A 16406-nucleotide genomic window follows, 5' to 3' on the forward strand; every position below is an offset into this window, starting at 1 on the left:
ATCCTTTAAAGAAAAGTAGTCTGATTTTAATTCCTGGTTGCAGTAAGCAATAATGGATATCTGTAACTTCTGGTGGCAGTATACCTGAACAGACATTCCTAGCTTATGGAAACCTGAAGCACTGCTCATTAAAAATCATTTGGCAAAAGGTGGAAAACTTGTAACGAAGAAGCAAAACATGCATAACTCTTAGCAAGTGTGTGGAAGCTCCAGGCTCTAGGGTTTGAGAAGAGGACAAATCAAGGATATCAAATAGAGAATTCATATTAAAACAATTAAAAAAAAAAAAAAAAGTCATTACTGCTACATTCTTCTGAAACTCTTTCTTCGGACAGACAAGAACATTAATGGTTTTTTTTTCTTTAAGCAACAAGGTGACAAATGGGGGAAAAAACCCAAACAAGTCACAACCCACCTTTGAAACTCTGATTCTGGATATCCTTTTAGCTTGTAGCAAGTCTTGGAGAATGAACCACTGTCTTCACCTGTCATAGTGGCACTTACAGTCCTTTTAACATTGAACCTTTCGGCTGCTTCTGTTTCATTTTTTCTTATCGTCTAACACTTCTCTGGCTGCTGTTGTAGTGAAGTGGATTCTAAACTTGAGCATCCCTGCAACCACGTGCAACGTTACTAACCAGTGTTAACCCGACTTACTCTGGCTGCTCATGACATCTTCTATGATGGCTGTTGTGTTCACCTACCTGGGGAGGATTTGCTGAAAGAAGCAACAGCAGTCACCAAGGCAAATGTGTGTGGCGGGGATTTGCATGTCTTTGTAGCATGTGTGAAGTGCAGTTTACACTTGTTTTTTAGCTTTTTTTAATCAGGAACTTGGTTTTAGTTGATCTATTTAAAGATTTTGGAAGGGACTGGGAGGGAAGAGTTTAGATTATCTGCTATGTTGAGATGACAAGACTTTTAAATATAATGTTAATCTTAATTTAGTGAAGAGCTCCAATTTTGACAGTCCATGACTCTTGAAGATACATTTTAATGTTCTAACACTCAGTCTTCAGGGACTTCCTTATCACTTGTTCTATTTTGATTTTTGATTTAGTTTTCTTTGCCTGCTACTTCTTGTTTAGCTTTTCCATTTTCTTACAATTTTAATTTTGGTTATTTTGGGGCCACTTCTTGATTTTTGTTTTTCCAAAGGATGCAGACTCTGATAGTGGGGATGATTCGGACAAGAGATCGTGTGAGGAGAGTTGGAGACTGATCACTTCCCTGAGAGAGAAGCTGCCCCCCAGCAAGCTCCAAACCATTGTAAAAAAGTGTGGCCTCCCCAGCAGTGGGAAGAAACGAGAGCCTATTAAAATGTACCAGATACCCCAACGCCGACGCCTTAGCAAAGACTCCAAATGGGTTACCATCTCAGACTTAAAGATTCAGGCTGTGAAAGAGATATGCTATGAGGTAGCGCTCAATGACTTCAGGCACACTAGGCAGGAGATTGAGGCTCTGGCCATTGTTAAAATGAAAGAGCTTTGTGCCATGTATGGGAAAAAAGATCCAAATGAGCGTGAATCATGGCGAGCTGTTGCTCGTGATGTCTGGGATACAGTAGGAGTTGGAGATGAGAAAATCGAAGACATTATGGCCAACGGTAAAGGAGTAACTGATGTGGATGACCTTAAGGTGCATATAGACAAATTGGAAGATATTTTGCAAGAAGTGAAGAAGCAGAACAACATGAAGGATGAAGAGATAAAAGTTCTTAGAAATAAGATGCTAAAAATGGAGAAGGTTTTACCTCTGATAGGGTCTCCAGAGAAATCTCAGTCAACCGTAGCTAACGCTAAGTCTCCAAACTCTGCCAGTGCGGTGGATGTGGATAAGAAACCCGCGGATGACTTGAAAAGGAGCGAGAATGATGATCTTGCTAAAGAGGAGCGTGTTTCTCAGTTAATGGCAGGTGATCCAGCTTTCAGACGTGGGCGATTACGTTGGATGAGGCAAGAACAGATTCGATTTAAAAATCTGCAGCAGCAGGAAATAGCAAAACAGCTTCGTCGACAAAATATGCCTCACCGATTTATTCCGCCTGAAAATCGCAAGCCCCGCTTTCCTTTCAAAAGCAATCCCAAACATAGGAACTCGTGGAGTCCAGGCACACACATAATTATCACAGAGGATGAAGTTATAGAGGTTAGAATTCCAAAAGAAGATGATAAGAACAAAGATGAAAACAAAGAAAAAGAAAGTAGAGCTGCTTCTAAAGAACCTCAGCAGCTGTGGAATCTTTATGGCCCCCAGAGGAATCAAGATAATATCCAAATTAACAGGCAGCAGTTAAACACTCAGTCGCAGCCTAGCAGTCAGCAGCAGCCATCACCTCAGTTGCGCTGGAGGAGCAATTCTCTTAATAACGGCTCTCAAAAAAGCTTGCGGCGCCAGACATCGGGCTCATCTGAATCATTGCACTCGTACAGTGGGCAGCAGAATCCAGACCTGCAGACTTTCCAGCAAAAACGCCACATCCACCAGCACCGACAGCCTTACTGCAATCACAACAATGGAGGCAGTGCAGAAGGCAATACAGCTAACTTCCACCCAAAACAGACTGACCGGCTTAACCACTATAACCAGTTTGTGACGCCCCCACGGATGAGGCGCCAATTCTCAGCACCTAACCTCAAAACGGGCAGAGAAACCACAGTATGATTAGTTGGCCAAGAGTAGTCTGGGGGAGGAGGGAAGCAGAGGCAATTCTGGCTTATCATTAAGAAACAGCCAGGATTGGCTTTGCTTATGTTTTGGGTTTTGTTTGGCCAGGTAGAACTTGAGTAATTCGACATACAAACACAAGGTACTGGCCCTTCAGCCCATTCAGTTTGCATGTGACTTTTGTTGCAGTTTTAACAACATTGATTGGAAGAATGTTCTGAAACATTGTAAGAACTTTTTTCATAGACTAGAAGACTTGGACGGAGGGATGTGGAGGGGAGAACTTCCCTGCTAGCTCATTTACCAGGTTTTTTTTTTTGTGTGTGTGTCTTGGAGTATTTTTCTAATGCTGAAAATATTGTCTGGAACTTACAAAGTGCTGCCTTCCTCCTGTGTTTTATGTAGACAATCAAAAGAGGAATTTAGTTTATAGCATTGAATGTTTCTTGTGACCTTTTTCTTACAATAAGGAAACTGACCATCTGTTTTTAAATTGATCTGGCTCTTCAGAAAAATATTTTCCACTCTTAACTCAAATTCTTAATAACAATAATAATCTATAAACCAAAAGTTGTCGGCTGACAAGATATGTGGCTTTTTTACAGAGAAATTAAGAAGAGCTATTGGGTCACAACAGTCCTACTCCCTGAGTAGGAGACGTCTTTTCTCCTTCTGCTTAAGTTCATAGTTATTGGTATGAAATTGCTGTGACAGTTAAACCTGCCTGAATGGAATTTTATGTCAGAATATATATATATTGCTGAAGCAATACTTTGGAAATAAGCTTTTTCTAATTCCCATTGTATCTCTAAATATAATAGTTTTTAATTGTTATACAGAGATTGTGGAAAGGAACTAGGGTTTTTTGACGCTCTGGTGCAGGAAGAAGTCTCAAAAAGCTAATTCTTTTTATGTTTTCAGCTTTCTCGGGCATAAGTCTGGGAGATGTTCTTGAAATAGTTATTCCTATGAAGATTTATAGATCACTACTTTGAATTGGCTGAATTCTCCTCAAAGATAGGAGAATTGAACTGTTTCATCTTAATGTGATACCTCATGTTAGTGCCTCTGGTCTTGGATTAAACCCCTGTTTCAAGACTTGTTTAATAAAGGAGAAAGTCATTTTGAGGAGAAAATTAAGATTCCTTTTCCTTCTCCCCACCCTCAAAATGCAAGTTTAAAATTTTTAATGTCTATTTTGATCTGAGGGGGTCTATACTTGCAGGTGATGTGCCATAAAACAAATGCTTGCAATCCCTACTTCAGATTGTTTCAAGCAAATTACAGAAAAACTATTAAGTAAGGAATAGGCTTTATGAGCTTGGGGCTTTATCTCAATTGGAGAGTCCCAATTTTAATTATACGCTTTCTTCTTTCCGAGTTTCTTGAAGCACAAAACAAAATTGCGCTTACTTCTAAAAGTCTGTGGCCTTAAGTTTAAGCCATTCTAAAGCTTTGAGGACTTATTTTGCTTTTAAATTTGACTTGAACGCAATTTTAAAAACAAAATTGGCTACTATACCACATTTGGTAAGATAGGTCCACTTTGCAGTGTATCTGTACAGTTAAATGATACGTGCCGTTTTGCACAAATATCCTTAATTTACTTGAGGTTGCTTATTTTTTGATAAATATAAGCCCTGCTGGTAATTGTTACTTTTGCGTGTTTCAGCATAGCTGTAGATGAGTAGGAAGTGCCTCAAGTTTACTTTCCATCTTATTTTTGTTTGCTGTCCTACTTCCCCCCCCAGCTGTGCATGGGGTAGGTGCTGCTTGCAACACATGGTAGGTGGCAGCCATGCACCGTTTATGTATCGATTAATCAAGTGTCAACTCTTAAGTCTCTGCACACGTGTTACTGATAGGATACTGGCCCTCTGATGCAGGAGATACAAAGTCAGCCCTCTGACTGTCCTAAAAGAATCAGCTGGTCCCATCACTCGGGACATATTTTTTTACGGCAGGTTTAATTTTGTGTCCAAATATGGCTTTCTAACTTGCGTTTGTCTCATGCTTTGGCCTACCTGAATGAAGGAAATAAAGCATCATGTCCAAAAATGTCTTGCTTCTTAAAGAAAAGATGCCTTGTAGATGAGCAATACTTTCTTTGAGCTTGAGTCAGAATTGCAAAATGATTTTTGGGCTGCAAATAATCTTTTGCTGTTGCCTTTATTTTAGAATCCTGTTTTAGTAGTGCATTGCACTTTGTTTTTGTGCATGTCAAGAGTAATGAGTTCTTTTATATCCTCAAAAAGGCATGGACTCTCTTAAAAACGTATGGTCAGGAAAATCCTCTGAATTCTGTAGGAATACGTGAGCCAGAGTTAGTCTGCATGGGATAGGTGGTAAGAAAAGACCAAACCAATTTTGTGTCCCAGTTTTGTTGAGGATTGTGGCTGCCTATGTGAAATTGCCACATGATTGAACATGGAGTAATTTTGAAGTCCATGCAACTACATGTACTGACATGAGATTTAAAAACTCCTGCTACTTGATATTTTAATGCTAGACACTAAAAAGTTTTTGCCAAGTTATTTCAGCTTAAAAATCTGAGAAGTATCTGCAAATGCCTGGGTGGTGGTGACCATAACAAGATAAGCAATAGGTCATCGTCAGGCTGCCTTACCCTGCTGTTTTAGTGCAGCACTAGAAAAACAACCCTGCTTATTCTGTTGTTATATGATTTGACAAAAAAGAAAAAGGATAGTCAATGTCAAAATGGAGCCCAGTCTGCTCAGAGGAAGCAGCTTTTTTCCTGAAATTACAGAAATTAAACTTGACAAAAAAAAAAGTCCTATAAAAATAATTGCCCACTTTAAGAATAGAGTATTAATTACAGTGCAGTGCCTCATCTGATAAGGGAAGCAGCGTGAGAACTTGTGGATCTCCTTCCGCTGTTCAGAAATACGCACACCTCTCACTCCAAATTCTCTATTAATGGAGCTAATGAACAGTAATACAGCTGCTTCCATAGAAGACTGTGTGAAAAGGCTTTCAGGTTAATGGCAGTGTGGCATCCACGATGGGAGTGCTGTTTTAGTCAGCTTAATTGCCATTGCTACGTGCTGATGTGCTGTGTGCTTTGACAGCTGGCTTGTATCCACCTGTGCCTTAGTGGTGATTTCACCAGGGACACGTGGATTTGGGGGGTGGGGGGAAATGCATGCCACTAACGCTCCTCTGATGGACTTCAACATCCTCTCTCAAGCAATCTGAATTTAGGGATCTGTCAAATTAGAGGATGCTATTTGTATCAGTACATTCAGCATAGTTTCAATATCTCCCTCGCTGTTTGTCCTTTATATGTTGAAATCTGTTCTTTATCCTTTATATGTTGAAATTTGACTTGGATACTTCCCATTGAACCACTTCAGGAGCTGCCACATGAGAAATCTATGCTGTGTACCCATTTGTACTGTAAAGCAAGCAGTGAGCTGCCTTTGAATTAAATGGGATTTTCAGATCTGTCCATTGTTTAAGAAAAAACAAGTTTTGGATTGTCTTAAGAGCAAGCATCTGCCTTGTGAGAAGCAGAACTGGTTTGTATTGTAACAAGTGCTCTTTCAATAAACTATGAAATACTCTTGTAAGTGTCAGACTTGTCTCAGTGAAATGGAAATGAAACTTGATTGCAGGCTTGTCCTGATTTTATTTTTTTGTCTTGGGGTTGGTATTGTTCTAGCAGAGTTAAAAAGGTTTCTCTTAATTGTTCCTCAGTCTGATTCTTGTAAGTCCGTCCACCCTGATTTTTCTGCTGTTATGTGACTAGCAGCCTATGCAGATTTGTGTTTACTGTCACATAGCTTATTTAAAAAAAAAAAAGGCTTTTTATAGCGCAAGGGGATACAAGCCATAGTCCTCTTCAGTGCTGTCCCATTGTACCATCTTGTGTGCTGTTTATCTAAATTCTGGAAGAAAATACAGAGCTGGCAGTTCTCTGTTTGCTCACTGAAGACTAAAGAAACTGACTTCTTTGTATACCTCAAATACAGGAGGGAATCGCACACACAAAATGCCTTTGCAGACATCATGTAGATCCAAAGAATCTAAGTTGTTATGGTAGTGTTCTGCTTAAAAAGCTGGTCCAGTCTGGTCTTAAAAAGCTTGACCTAGCTATGATTGCCCCCTCCCCGTCCCCCCGAAAATCTGTGATTGTTGTGGCTTTCGGTATTTCCATGCCCCTGGGCAAAATAAACTTTGTATTCCCTTTCTCCACATTCCTGGAGCTAATGGTATCAACTAGTTTGAAGCTGTACAACAATATGCATTGGGTTCCAGGGAGTCTAGGGCATGGACCTTCAGGGCAGCTTCTAAATACAGGTTTTTTCTTTTCTAGCAGTTGAGGCACCTTTACATCAGTACTATTATGTGTGTATTATCACTAATCAGATCTGGAAATGTTTACCTGCAGAGCTGACCAGTCTCTCAGGAGAGCAAGCCGACCCTTTTACAGTGCAGTCGGTGCACCTTCTGTGTGAACCAACCTGGAATTCATACTTCATCTGTTGCTCAGTCCCAATTATTTTTAAACACTACCATAGTATCAAGTGCCAGGAGGCAATCTTAGTCCTGTTTTTCTGCTTAGGGAAATGGTACCTATTTCTTTTTTTCATTATGGGGAAACAAACTTCAATTCTTTCGCTTAGTTTTAAGAGTAATGTTTGTTAGTGTGGAGTCAATAAAAAGTGTCTGCTTGTATTAAGCATTTATTTATCTAGGTATTTAAATGCACAGAAGATACACTTACTTGGCTCACAGGTCTGAAAATAGAGAAGACAAGAAGCAGGTCTTTGTCTGTGAATTAATTCAACGTCCCTGGGTTTTTCATGCTGGAAGTAGAATTTTCACAGTAGAATGCTCCTCATTTTTGACCATTCCTTCTGCAGCTTTTCAGTTTCTCCAAAAGAATCTGATCAAAGATTCTACTTAAGCACTATTTGAAGAGCTTTTCATTTCTACAACCTAGCCACTCAAAATGACACCCTCAGATCCTCTACTTCAGACTACAGGAAAATAAATTATTTTGCCCTTCCTTGCAAGTAAGAGAAGCTTGTTTCTGTCGCTTCACATCTGACCTGTTTTATCTTGGTTTCAAATGTAACAGCATTATCTATGTGGATGGGGGGGAAGATCAGAGAGAGCGCCTTTATGTTAACGAATTTGTAAGAGTACTCTGGCTATTTCAGAACTATAGATAAGTCTGAAACTCCTCATTGAGTCTAGAATAGTTTTTTGGTGAATCATTAAGAATTTCAGAAGGAATGTCAAATGAAAGGATATATGTTTGGTTTGTCTGTAGTTCTTTTGCTGCTGGGCTAAGGTTTACTTACACTGTAAGTATGTAGCCGTCTTAGAGTGAATGGAGCAGACACAAATGAAGAAGAAGGAGCATTTTAGCCAAATAAAATTTCAAGAAGAAATCAGAAAATTAAAACGCAGCCCTCGTACAAAGGCCATATATCTTTAATAATTCAGTTTTCTCTCCCTAAAGGTCATGGGTATTGAATTCATGGTATTGAAAATACTGCACTTTAAGAGCACAGCTACAGTTTTTTAGCGCTACCTCCAAGAAATATTGCTTATAAACTTAAAGGAACATACTTCAGGTTTATCTCCTTTCCAAATACTGTCTAAAGGTCTGTCTGACTGAACTTGTGTTAAATTTGACGCAATCACATTGTGGCAGTGTTAAGTACTGTACTTGCTGTATGAAAACAAAGTAATGTAGCTGTTTAGGTGGGATGCTTAAATAGGATGGGAGCAAAGTGTAAAGCTTTCCTTCTATAGCTGTTAGCCTTAAGAATGCATTACTGCAAACAGTGCATTGGAGAAGAATTTCAGGATTTGGAACTGTGGAAGAGAGAAGGTTGGAATACAAGATGAGTGGCTTCAGGAATTCTCCTTAAGGACTCTGTAATACTCTTAGTGAATTGTTGTTGCAACTCTTGCATAAAAATCTTGATAAGCCAGTTTAATTTGTGTAATGTATGCCAAAGGATTATCTTCAAACAATAAAATGCAGTAGTGAGGTAGGCTCTGAGACCAGGAGCACAGTGACTGTGTCTGTTCTAAATATCTTGAATTTGTATTTGTTTTACCAGCAAATAATAAAAGGGTCATTAGGTCTTAGTAGCATTTGTTTCAAGGCATGATTATGCTGAACAGGAAGAAAATGCTCTTACACCAGAAGATGTTGTTGAAGTGCTCCTTGTGGGGAAACCTCTGCACAGACTTCTCTGCCCACTTGCCAGGGCAGTGGTATTTTTTTTCATCTTCTGATATTAAATACACATGTGAGAGAGTGATACTTGTATCCCGAGAGGAAAATCTAATTGAAAACAAATGTCTCCCCTCCACCCCCCCCAAATGTGAAATGAATTTTTTTGTATCAAAAGACAAATCAGTGGTGCTGTTAATCCTTCTGTTTGAGAAAATGAAGGTGAATAATCTTCCCCTTTTAAATTTATTTCTGTACTTTTATCTATTTCTTCTTTCCTACCTCCCTGAAAGCAGCAAGCAGATTTCCAAAAAAATCCCCTTTTACCAGTGTTTAGCAAAAATAAAATCCTAAACCGTTCCTTCTTACAGATAGTACGAGCATGTGCATCTGATGATTTTAAAGAACAACACTACCATCTTAAATGTATTGGCCTCTGTCTTCTCTCTTTTCAAGGACAGGTTATATTAAAACAATAGATGCTGGTATGTGACCTCTGAGCATTAATGGAAATGTCTTTATGTATTTGTTCTCTGTGTCTGTCACTCCATCTGAGGTGTTAGTCTGTCTTAACTGTTCTCCTTGCTTTTGTCTGTCCTCCTACACGGTATCTCCTCTCTCCCCACAGGACTATGAGAGTAAGCTGCAGGCCTTACAGAGGCAGGTCGAGACACGATCCCTGGCAGCTGAAACAACAGAGGAGGAAGAAGAAGAGGAAGAAGGTGAGTTTGAAGCTAAAAATAATTTGGATATAGCCAAGCCTAAAGGGACAGTTTCTGTAATATCTCTTGCAATAGATAGAAAACTCTCTTTGGAAAGCTGCGAAACACTTCGTAACTTCTTGATCTGTAATCTTCACAGCATAAAGGTGTAAAATACCTATTCATAGAACAAGTTCCACATAAATAGTGGATATACATCCCCAAATTCAATCGATGCACAAAGTAGATAAGTTTAACCACAAGCTGTGATTTGGTGGTCTTGAATTTGAAAGAATCTGTCTCTTCTTGGCACTAACAGAGTTCAAATGTCTTAAACCAAAATAATACTGTTGCCTTTGTTTCCTTATTTTGATTTTGAAGTTTCTTTTTTCTCCTTGGTAGGAATTCTTAGAATTCATGCTGTGACATGTCTGTATAACTCCATTTCTGGACAGTAGATAGAGTTATTATTCCCATAATACTTGTTTTCATTCCACTATTTCAGCATTTGGCTTTAATAATTGTTAACTAATTTAAAATAATAGGAGTAGAATTTATTTTGTTTTCTCTGTTCCAGATCTCCTTACTTGATCATTATATCTGCAATGCTAGTGGTGAGGAAATTTGAATCCGATTTGTCCTCACTGAATAATAAAAATGCAGGTTTTTGTTTTCTCTTTTTTCCTTCCAGAAAAGATGTTGAGAACTTGATGACACAGCCAGCAGTAGTATTAGATACTGCATGTGATGGTTTAGATAAGAAGCCACAGCGTTTTATTTCTCTGTTTCTTTGCTCATCCTAGTGCCCTGGACACGCCATGAGTATGAACTTGCACAATGGGCTTTCAGGAAGTGGAAATTTCACCAGTTCACTTCACTGAGGGACCAACTCTGGGGAAATGCAGTGTATCTGAAAGAAGCCAATGCAATCAGCGTAGAGTTAAAGAAAAAGGTAGGGACTTAACAGTTTTGGCTGCATAATCCTGCTTCAAACACTCAGAGTTACTTGTAGTCTTTAAAGTTATATGTCTCTTGCTTATTAGTTTGGGCTTTAAAAGGGTTCAGAAAATTGTGAGTCTTTGATTCAGACTTCTGGCTGAATGAACATCCCATGCAAATCTAGCTGATATATTCTCCTCTTCTTCATTTCCCTTATGCCGTTCCTGTCAATATCATAAACACATGTACATGCACATCTCCCCAGGGCCTCGTCTTTTCCTTTTTGCTTTTAACTTCATGTGGTTATTCATCTTTCCAAGAGAAGTGGCTGCTGCAGGATGCGCTAAGTCTATAGTTTTCGAGACCTCTGCTGGCTGTGACGAAAAAGGCAAGATATGTGTACTCAGCTGAAAAATGTTTTATGCCATTTTGAGGCAAAAAAAAAAAGACATAAAAAACCCCTGAATCTCTTCACAGAAATGAAAGTCAAACTGACTTCATGTGTTGCCTTAGGTTAGGTCTCTGTTCCCTTTGTAATGCTGATATCTGACTTCTCAGAACCGAAGTTATTTTTCTTTTTCCATTCAGGTGCAGTTTCAGTTTGTCCTGCTGACAGACACCCTCTACTCACCACTGCCACCAGAGCTTTTGCCCACTGAGTTGGAGAAGACCCGGGACAACAGGCCTTTCCCCCGTACAGTAGTAGCTGTGGAAGTCCAGGATCTGAAGAATGGAGCAACACATTACTGGTCCTTAGAAAAACTCAAGTATGTAAATATTACTGGAGAACAAACTTCTTTATATCCAAGGAGCTTAACAAAAATTTCACCCCTTGCTGTTCATTCTGTGTTGTACTTGTTTTTCTCTGTGTCCTCCCAAATGCCAACTTTCTAGACAGTGTGGTATGTTTTAAATACCAGCTTTCTAGATTCTTTAAACAAGTGCATTTGTTCTCCAGCATCTTACATCACCTCCACATTTAATTTTTGTAACTTGAAGTTAGATTTTATTTTTTAAATCTAAAAAGGCTCATCACAGCTCATCTCTCTGCATTAATTTTTTTCATGTTCCTTTCACTGCAAAGGCGTCCTTGCCACCTGCTTTTATATAACCTAGTAGTATAGGGCATAATTTATATTAAAAAGCTTAAATAAAGAAGATTCTATGGAAGCTACACAAATTCTGACTGTAATTTGAATTACTGCGTCATATTCTTGCAAATAGGCAAAAGACATTTGTCTTTTCCCCACTCTAAATACTGACTGAAGAACTTTTTTTCCACTAATAACTTACAGATGAAGGATCTTGCAGTGTGAAAGACTTGTTTTCATCAATAAAATAAATAAATATAAGTCTCTAATAGAATCAGTTCACTTTTGAATCAAAATGCCAACATTTCTGGAGCGGAATGCAAAAAAACTGCCTAAATTACTCAGCAACATTGTCTGGTGCAAAAAAGGAAGCAAAAAATATGCCAAAATTAGATGTGAAAGAAGAATATTTAGAAGTTTGAATGAAATCCGAGATTTACTTAAACTTCTGCAGTTACCTTGCCTCGTGGTTTGTGGGCTTTTCCTAGAATCCTTAACATGTCAGAGAACTAGTGCAGTACCGAACTTAGTGGTACAGACTCCTCTCTTCTTTATTCTCCCTTTCCTATGTGTAATTTGGTATAGGTGAAGTCGGTGTGCCCCACTTCGTGTTCTCTGCTTTTTTATTCACTTTCTATTAATTTTTTAATCCTGCTTTCTTCTCTGCAGGCAGAGGTTGGACCTGATGCGCGATATGTATGACAGAGCCGGGGAAATGGCATCTACTACACAGGATGAGAGTGAAAGCACAATGACAGGCAGTGACCCCTTTTACGATCGATTTCACTGGTTCAAGCTGGTTGGAAGGTATGTGAGGATCATCTCAACTGCCAGTACACTGGTAACGCTTGTCAGTTCTGGATGAACTTTGACTTCAAATGTGGTTATAAACTGTATGGCCACTAGTGTTAGTTGTGTGTGTTGTCTTTCAGGGCTTTCTGATAGACTTAAAATGTAGCGAAGAGCAGAAAATGCTCTTTAGAATGTTGCCAGTTCTGGTGTAACCCTGTAGAATCTGATTTGACTGAACCCTTAAGTCATAAGTTTACTTCTAAAAAAGGTAGCTAGCTAAGTTCTATCTAAAGTCACTGGAGCAGAGCTGTGAGAATATGAAGGAAACTGAGGGGAAAAGTGGCCCAGGGCCTTACTTACGTATGTGGTTCAAATAGTTTGGTCATACCCTTTGGACATACCTAATATCTGATGGGATTCTTTAATATTTCCTGATGTCAGCTGCACCTTTACAGTATTTTTATTTACAAAAATACTACGTGTTGAAAATAAGAATTGTAGCTCTGTTAAATGGATGTGCTCTCAATATCTGTATGTTCAGCCATGCTTATATTCATTTTTCATTTGCTTTCTGCTCAGTTCAAGGATGCTTTTTTTCCTGACTTTGTTAGCAATCACTTCCCTTACGTTTCATTGCAGTCCAGATGGTTTGAAGCCTTTGCTTGTTGTTCAGGTGGTCTCTGTGCTGATGGCAACAGACGGATGTTAAATGAAGCGTTCTTCTTTCCCCTCACACTGTTAATTGGTATTCCGTTAACTGATATCTAGCTCCCCCATATTCCATGGCTGCGTGAATGAGCGTCTTGCTGATCGCACGCCCTCCCCCACTTTCTCCACGGCTGACTCCGACATCACTGAACTGGCTGATGAACAGCAGGATGAGATGGAGGACTTTGATGATGAGGCCTTTGTGGATGATACTGGCTCCGACGTTGGAACTGAGGAGGGATCAGACCTCTTCAATGATGGGCGCGACCCGTTTTACGACCGATCCCCTTGGTTCATTTTAGTGGGAAGGTTGGTGAGGTTACTGTGAGAATGGCCAAAAGGGACCAGCTCTTGCTGTAGACTGCAATGGCTTTGCCTTGTGCTGCACAGAATATCTGTCAGGCCAGGCAAAATATCTATATACATAAATTGGAATTGCCAGAGAATGAACATAGTTTAACATGAAGTTTTAAATTCCCGTGTCAGAGGCCATGAAGACTGAAATAATAATTGAGAAAATAACCCTTAGATGAGACAATGTGAATAAATCTATTTCTAGATAACTATTACGACATAGAATGAATGTGGTTTTGCTTGTGTACAGTTTTTAAGCGTTATTTATAGCATACTCTGTTTAGCCATTGCAAGATCACCAAGATAGTATTGTAGTATGTAATCTTCTCCTGTAGAAGAGAATCTCAGAGTATGGTGGAAAGTTTTTAAGTCCAATCTAAGAAATCCATTTTTTGAAAACTCGTCTAACATCTTCTGTGTCTGAAGAGAAAAGATGGCATGAGGAGAAAGAAGAATGGTCATTTCTGGATCAGGAGAATATTCTTTGAGATGATTTGGCTTCTTAGATTTTGCATGAGGCTTGGTAGCAAGTATTACGTAGCGAAAGGTCATCATCATTAAAATTCATTAGCTGGTGGTGGTTATCAGTGCTTTCCCTGTGCGCTGTGCTTGAATTTCTGAAACAAGTTTGCTTAATGTATTTTAGAGTATTATCTATTTTGTCAATCTAGATACAATTAAGGCATTATCAGACCTCAGTCTGTGGTGTAGACCCTAAGGACAGCAAGTTGCATTAAAAAAATATAGTACTTCGCACTGTTTCTTTGCAGATAGTCTTGCTCAAACACGTTACTCATGACAGGAAACAGAAAGATTTTATTTAGTGACTTTACTCCCCTCTCTTTTGCTCCCACTCCCCCGATTACGCATTTTTGCTTATTTGATGGCTCTGTAAGCCAATCTTCCTGTTAAAAAGTAAGGGAGGTGGTTACCACAGGCGTTGTACAAAAGAGGAGGTGACTCCATGGCTGGTGGAAGGGAGGAGCAAAGGAGAAGGGACCAGAGCTTGGCTTTATCCTTTTCTGTGACTGTGAGCGGGGAAGACTTCATGGTCAGGGAGGAAGGATCTTTTTGTAGTTTCCTCAAATGCAGGAAACTTGATTGCATGATTTGTGAAAATGAGGGACTGAGTTTGTCAGTCTTTTATCAAGCTTTTAGGTCAGTTTAGCTGTATTGTCTAACCTCGCTCTTTGTCTTTAGTAGACCTGTTTACAAGCTGTGATTAAAACTTGGAACTTCCTTGATCTAGTCTGAAACAAAAATTACAGTTACTAAAGACGCAAGAAATTTCATTAGTGCTCTTTGATCTCTGTGAATTCGTGCCCTTATGTGCAATGTCCGATGATGTGTTTTATAAAATTTAATTCTTTCAGATTAATCTGATCCACAAGAGTCAGTTTGAGAAAGCCACCTTAACTGGCTTGGAAGTAGTTGTCAGCCAGTTAAAGCATATGTGCGCTGTTTGCAATGGCTAGGACTGCTTTCTTGTAACAGTGCTGGCACACTCAGTGTATTCTCCTGTTGTGCATGTTCTTTCAGAGCAGGACCTTCAGTGCTTGGGAAAAAGTTGAGCTATTCATCTTCATTTCACAAACTCTTCAGGAAGCACAACACAAGCTGAGCAAATACAGTGTATAATGAAAACAGTCGTGCTTCCTGGCAAATGCACAACTTGCTTCCCGTTTCCATGTATTAAAAGAATACTGAGCTTTGTCTCTGTAGGCAGACATATGAAGCTGCAGCAATTAAGGGTACTAGCCTGACCATGTAAGCTGCACCTACTAAGGAACTCTACTTGGGTTGTAAGTTGTACTGAGGAATGAAACTTAGCTTGTATTATCTCTGAGTAGGCAGCTGAATGACTTTTTTTCCCAGATGTAGGTTTCTATTCTGTTCTTTTTCTATTCCTGTTCTGTTCTTCTATTGTGCTGATTCTGTCAGCAGAAAGCTGTTAGACTGTTTAGCACCACTGAGTAGAAACTATTTTGAATCCTCAGTGTCTTCCAGCAGGAGAATTCTACTTTTGAACAGTGTGACTTACAAGGATCAAAGGGTATGTCCAGCTAGATAGTGTCTTGAGCTCAAGGTAGTATTCAATTTATAACAATACCAAAGTTCTTTAACACTTTTAACTGTATACTGTTTTATATGTTGTGGAATGTGTAGGACAAAAATAAAATAATTTTTAATATTTTTGGGGGGGTTATCAGCAATAATGAGTCCAGGTCATGAAGGAGAGGAGGAGAAACTGATCATGTAGTTTTCCAACTCCTTGAGCATCACAGTATTTTTTTCTCTCTCTGTGCTGTGACTGTCTTTTATTTGTACTATAACTATTAAAGAAAGGGGAAAAAAGAGCTGGTCCCTTTAGCCATCTCTTCTGGCATGCTGGGCTGTCTTTAAGACTGACTCTGTTTAACGGTGTGACATATCAAACATTTGCTATGTTTTTAAGGGAGGTGGGAGAGGACTATGGGATATTTTATTTAAATCTTGAATTGATGTGTTTGTTTAAAAAATATCCGTCACCATTCTGAGTTCTGTTGGTTTTGTTTTGATTTAAAAAAAAAAAAAATTGTGTTTGTTAAATTTCATTTCTAGTTTTGTTGTGAGTATGCCATTTTACCTCACCAATCTTTCTGCTAATACAGCTCCCCCTCTTTCAGTCTGCTGGGCTAAGGTGCAGGGGAACACTTGCATGTGGGATATTTGGGGAGTGGGAGACGTCCCAGATGTGGGACGAGGAGGAGGATAACCTTAAGATTTTATCCACTCCTAACTTGGTACTGTCTTGTGATGAAGCAGATGGAATGGCACTGGAAGGCAGTATTGCTGCATAAAACTGCTCTTTATTCTGTACAGCAAATGTGCTATTGCTCTCCACTCTACAGAAGAGATCCAGCATTTTCGTCACCAAACAGGAAGCTTAAAACT

The 16406-nt window shown here is 39.2% G+C and overlaps 1 protein-coding gene across 4 annotated transcripts in view; it reads left to right on the plus strand.

The window, feature by feature from the left end:
• Positions 1–16406, plus strand: part of KIF1B (kinesin family member 1B) — a 97988-nt gene that overhangs the window by 52129 nt on the left and 29453 nt on the right. The window contains exons 21-25 of one of the 4 annotated variants that reach the window (XM_082329159.1): positions 9516–9609; positions 10392–10540; positions 11116–11294; positions 12288–12425; positions 13179–13427. In XM_082329159.1, the coding sequence (XP_082185285.1) occupies positions 9516–9609; positions 10392–10540; positions 11116–11294; positions 12288–12425; positions 13179–13427 (809 nt within the window). Of the gene's footprint in view, positions 1–1158; positions 6268–9515; positions 9610–10391; positions 10541–11115; positions 11295–12287; positions 12426–13178; positions 13428–16406 lie in introns of those variants that run through there. The other 3 variants (XM_082329160.1, XR_014230084.1, XM_082329161.1) reach the window with 3 other exon arrangements.

The sequence above is a fragment of the Platalea leucorodia genome (genome assembly GCF_965183815.1).
Source record: "Platalea leucorodia genome assembly, chromosome: 17".
Taxonomy (NCBI): domain Eukaryota; kingdom Metazoa; phylum Chordata; class Aves; order Pelecaniformes; family Threskiornithidae; genus Platalea; species Platalea leucorodia.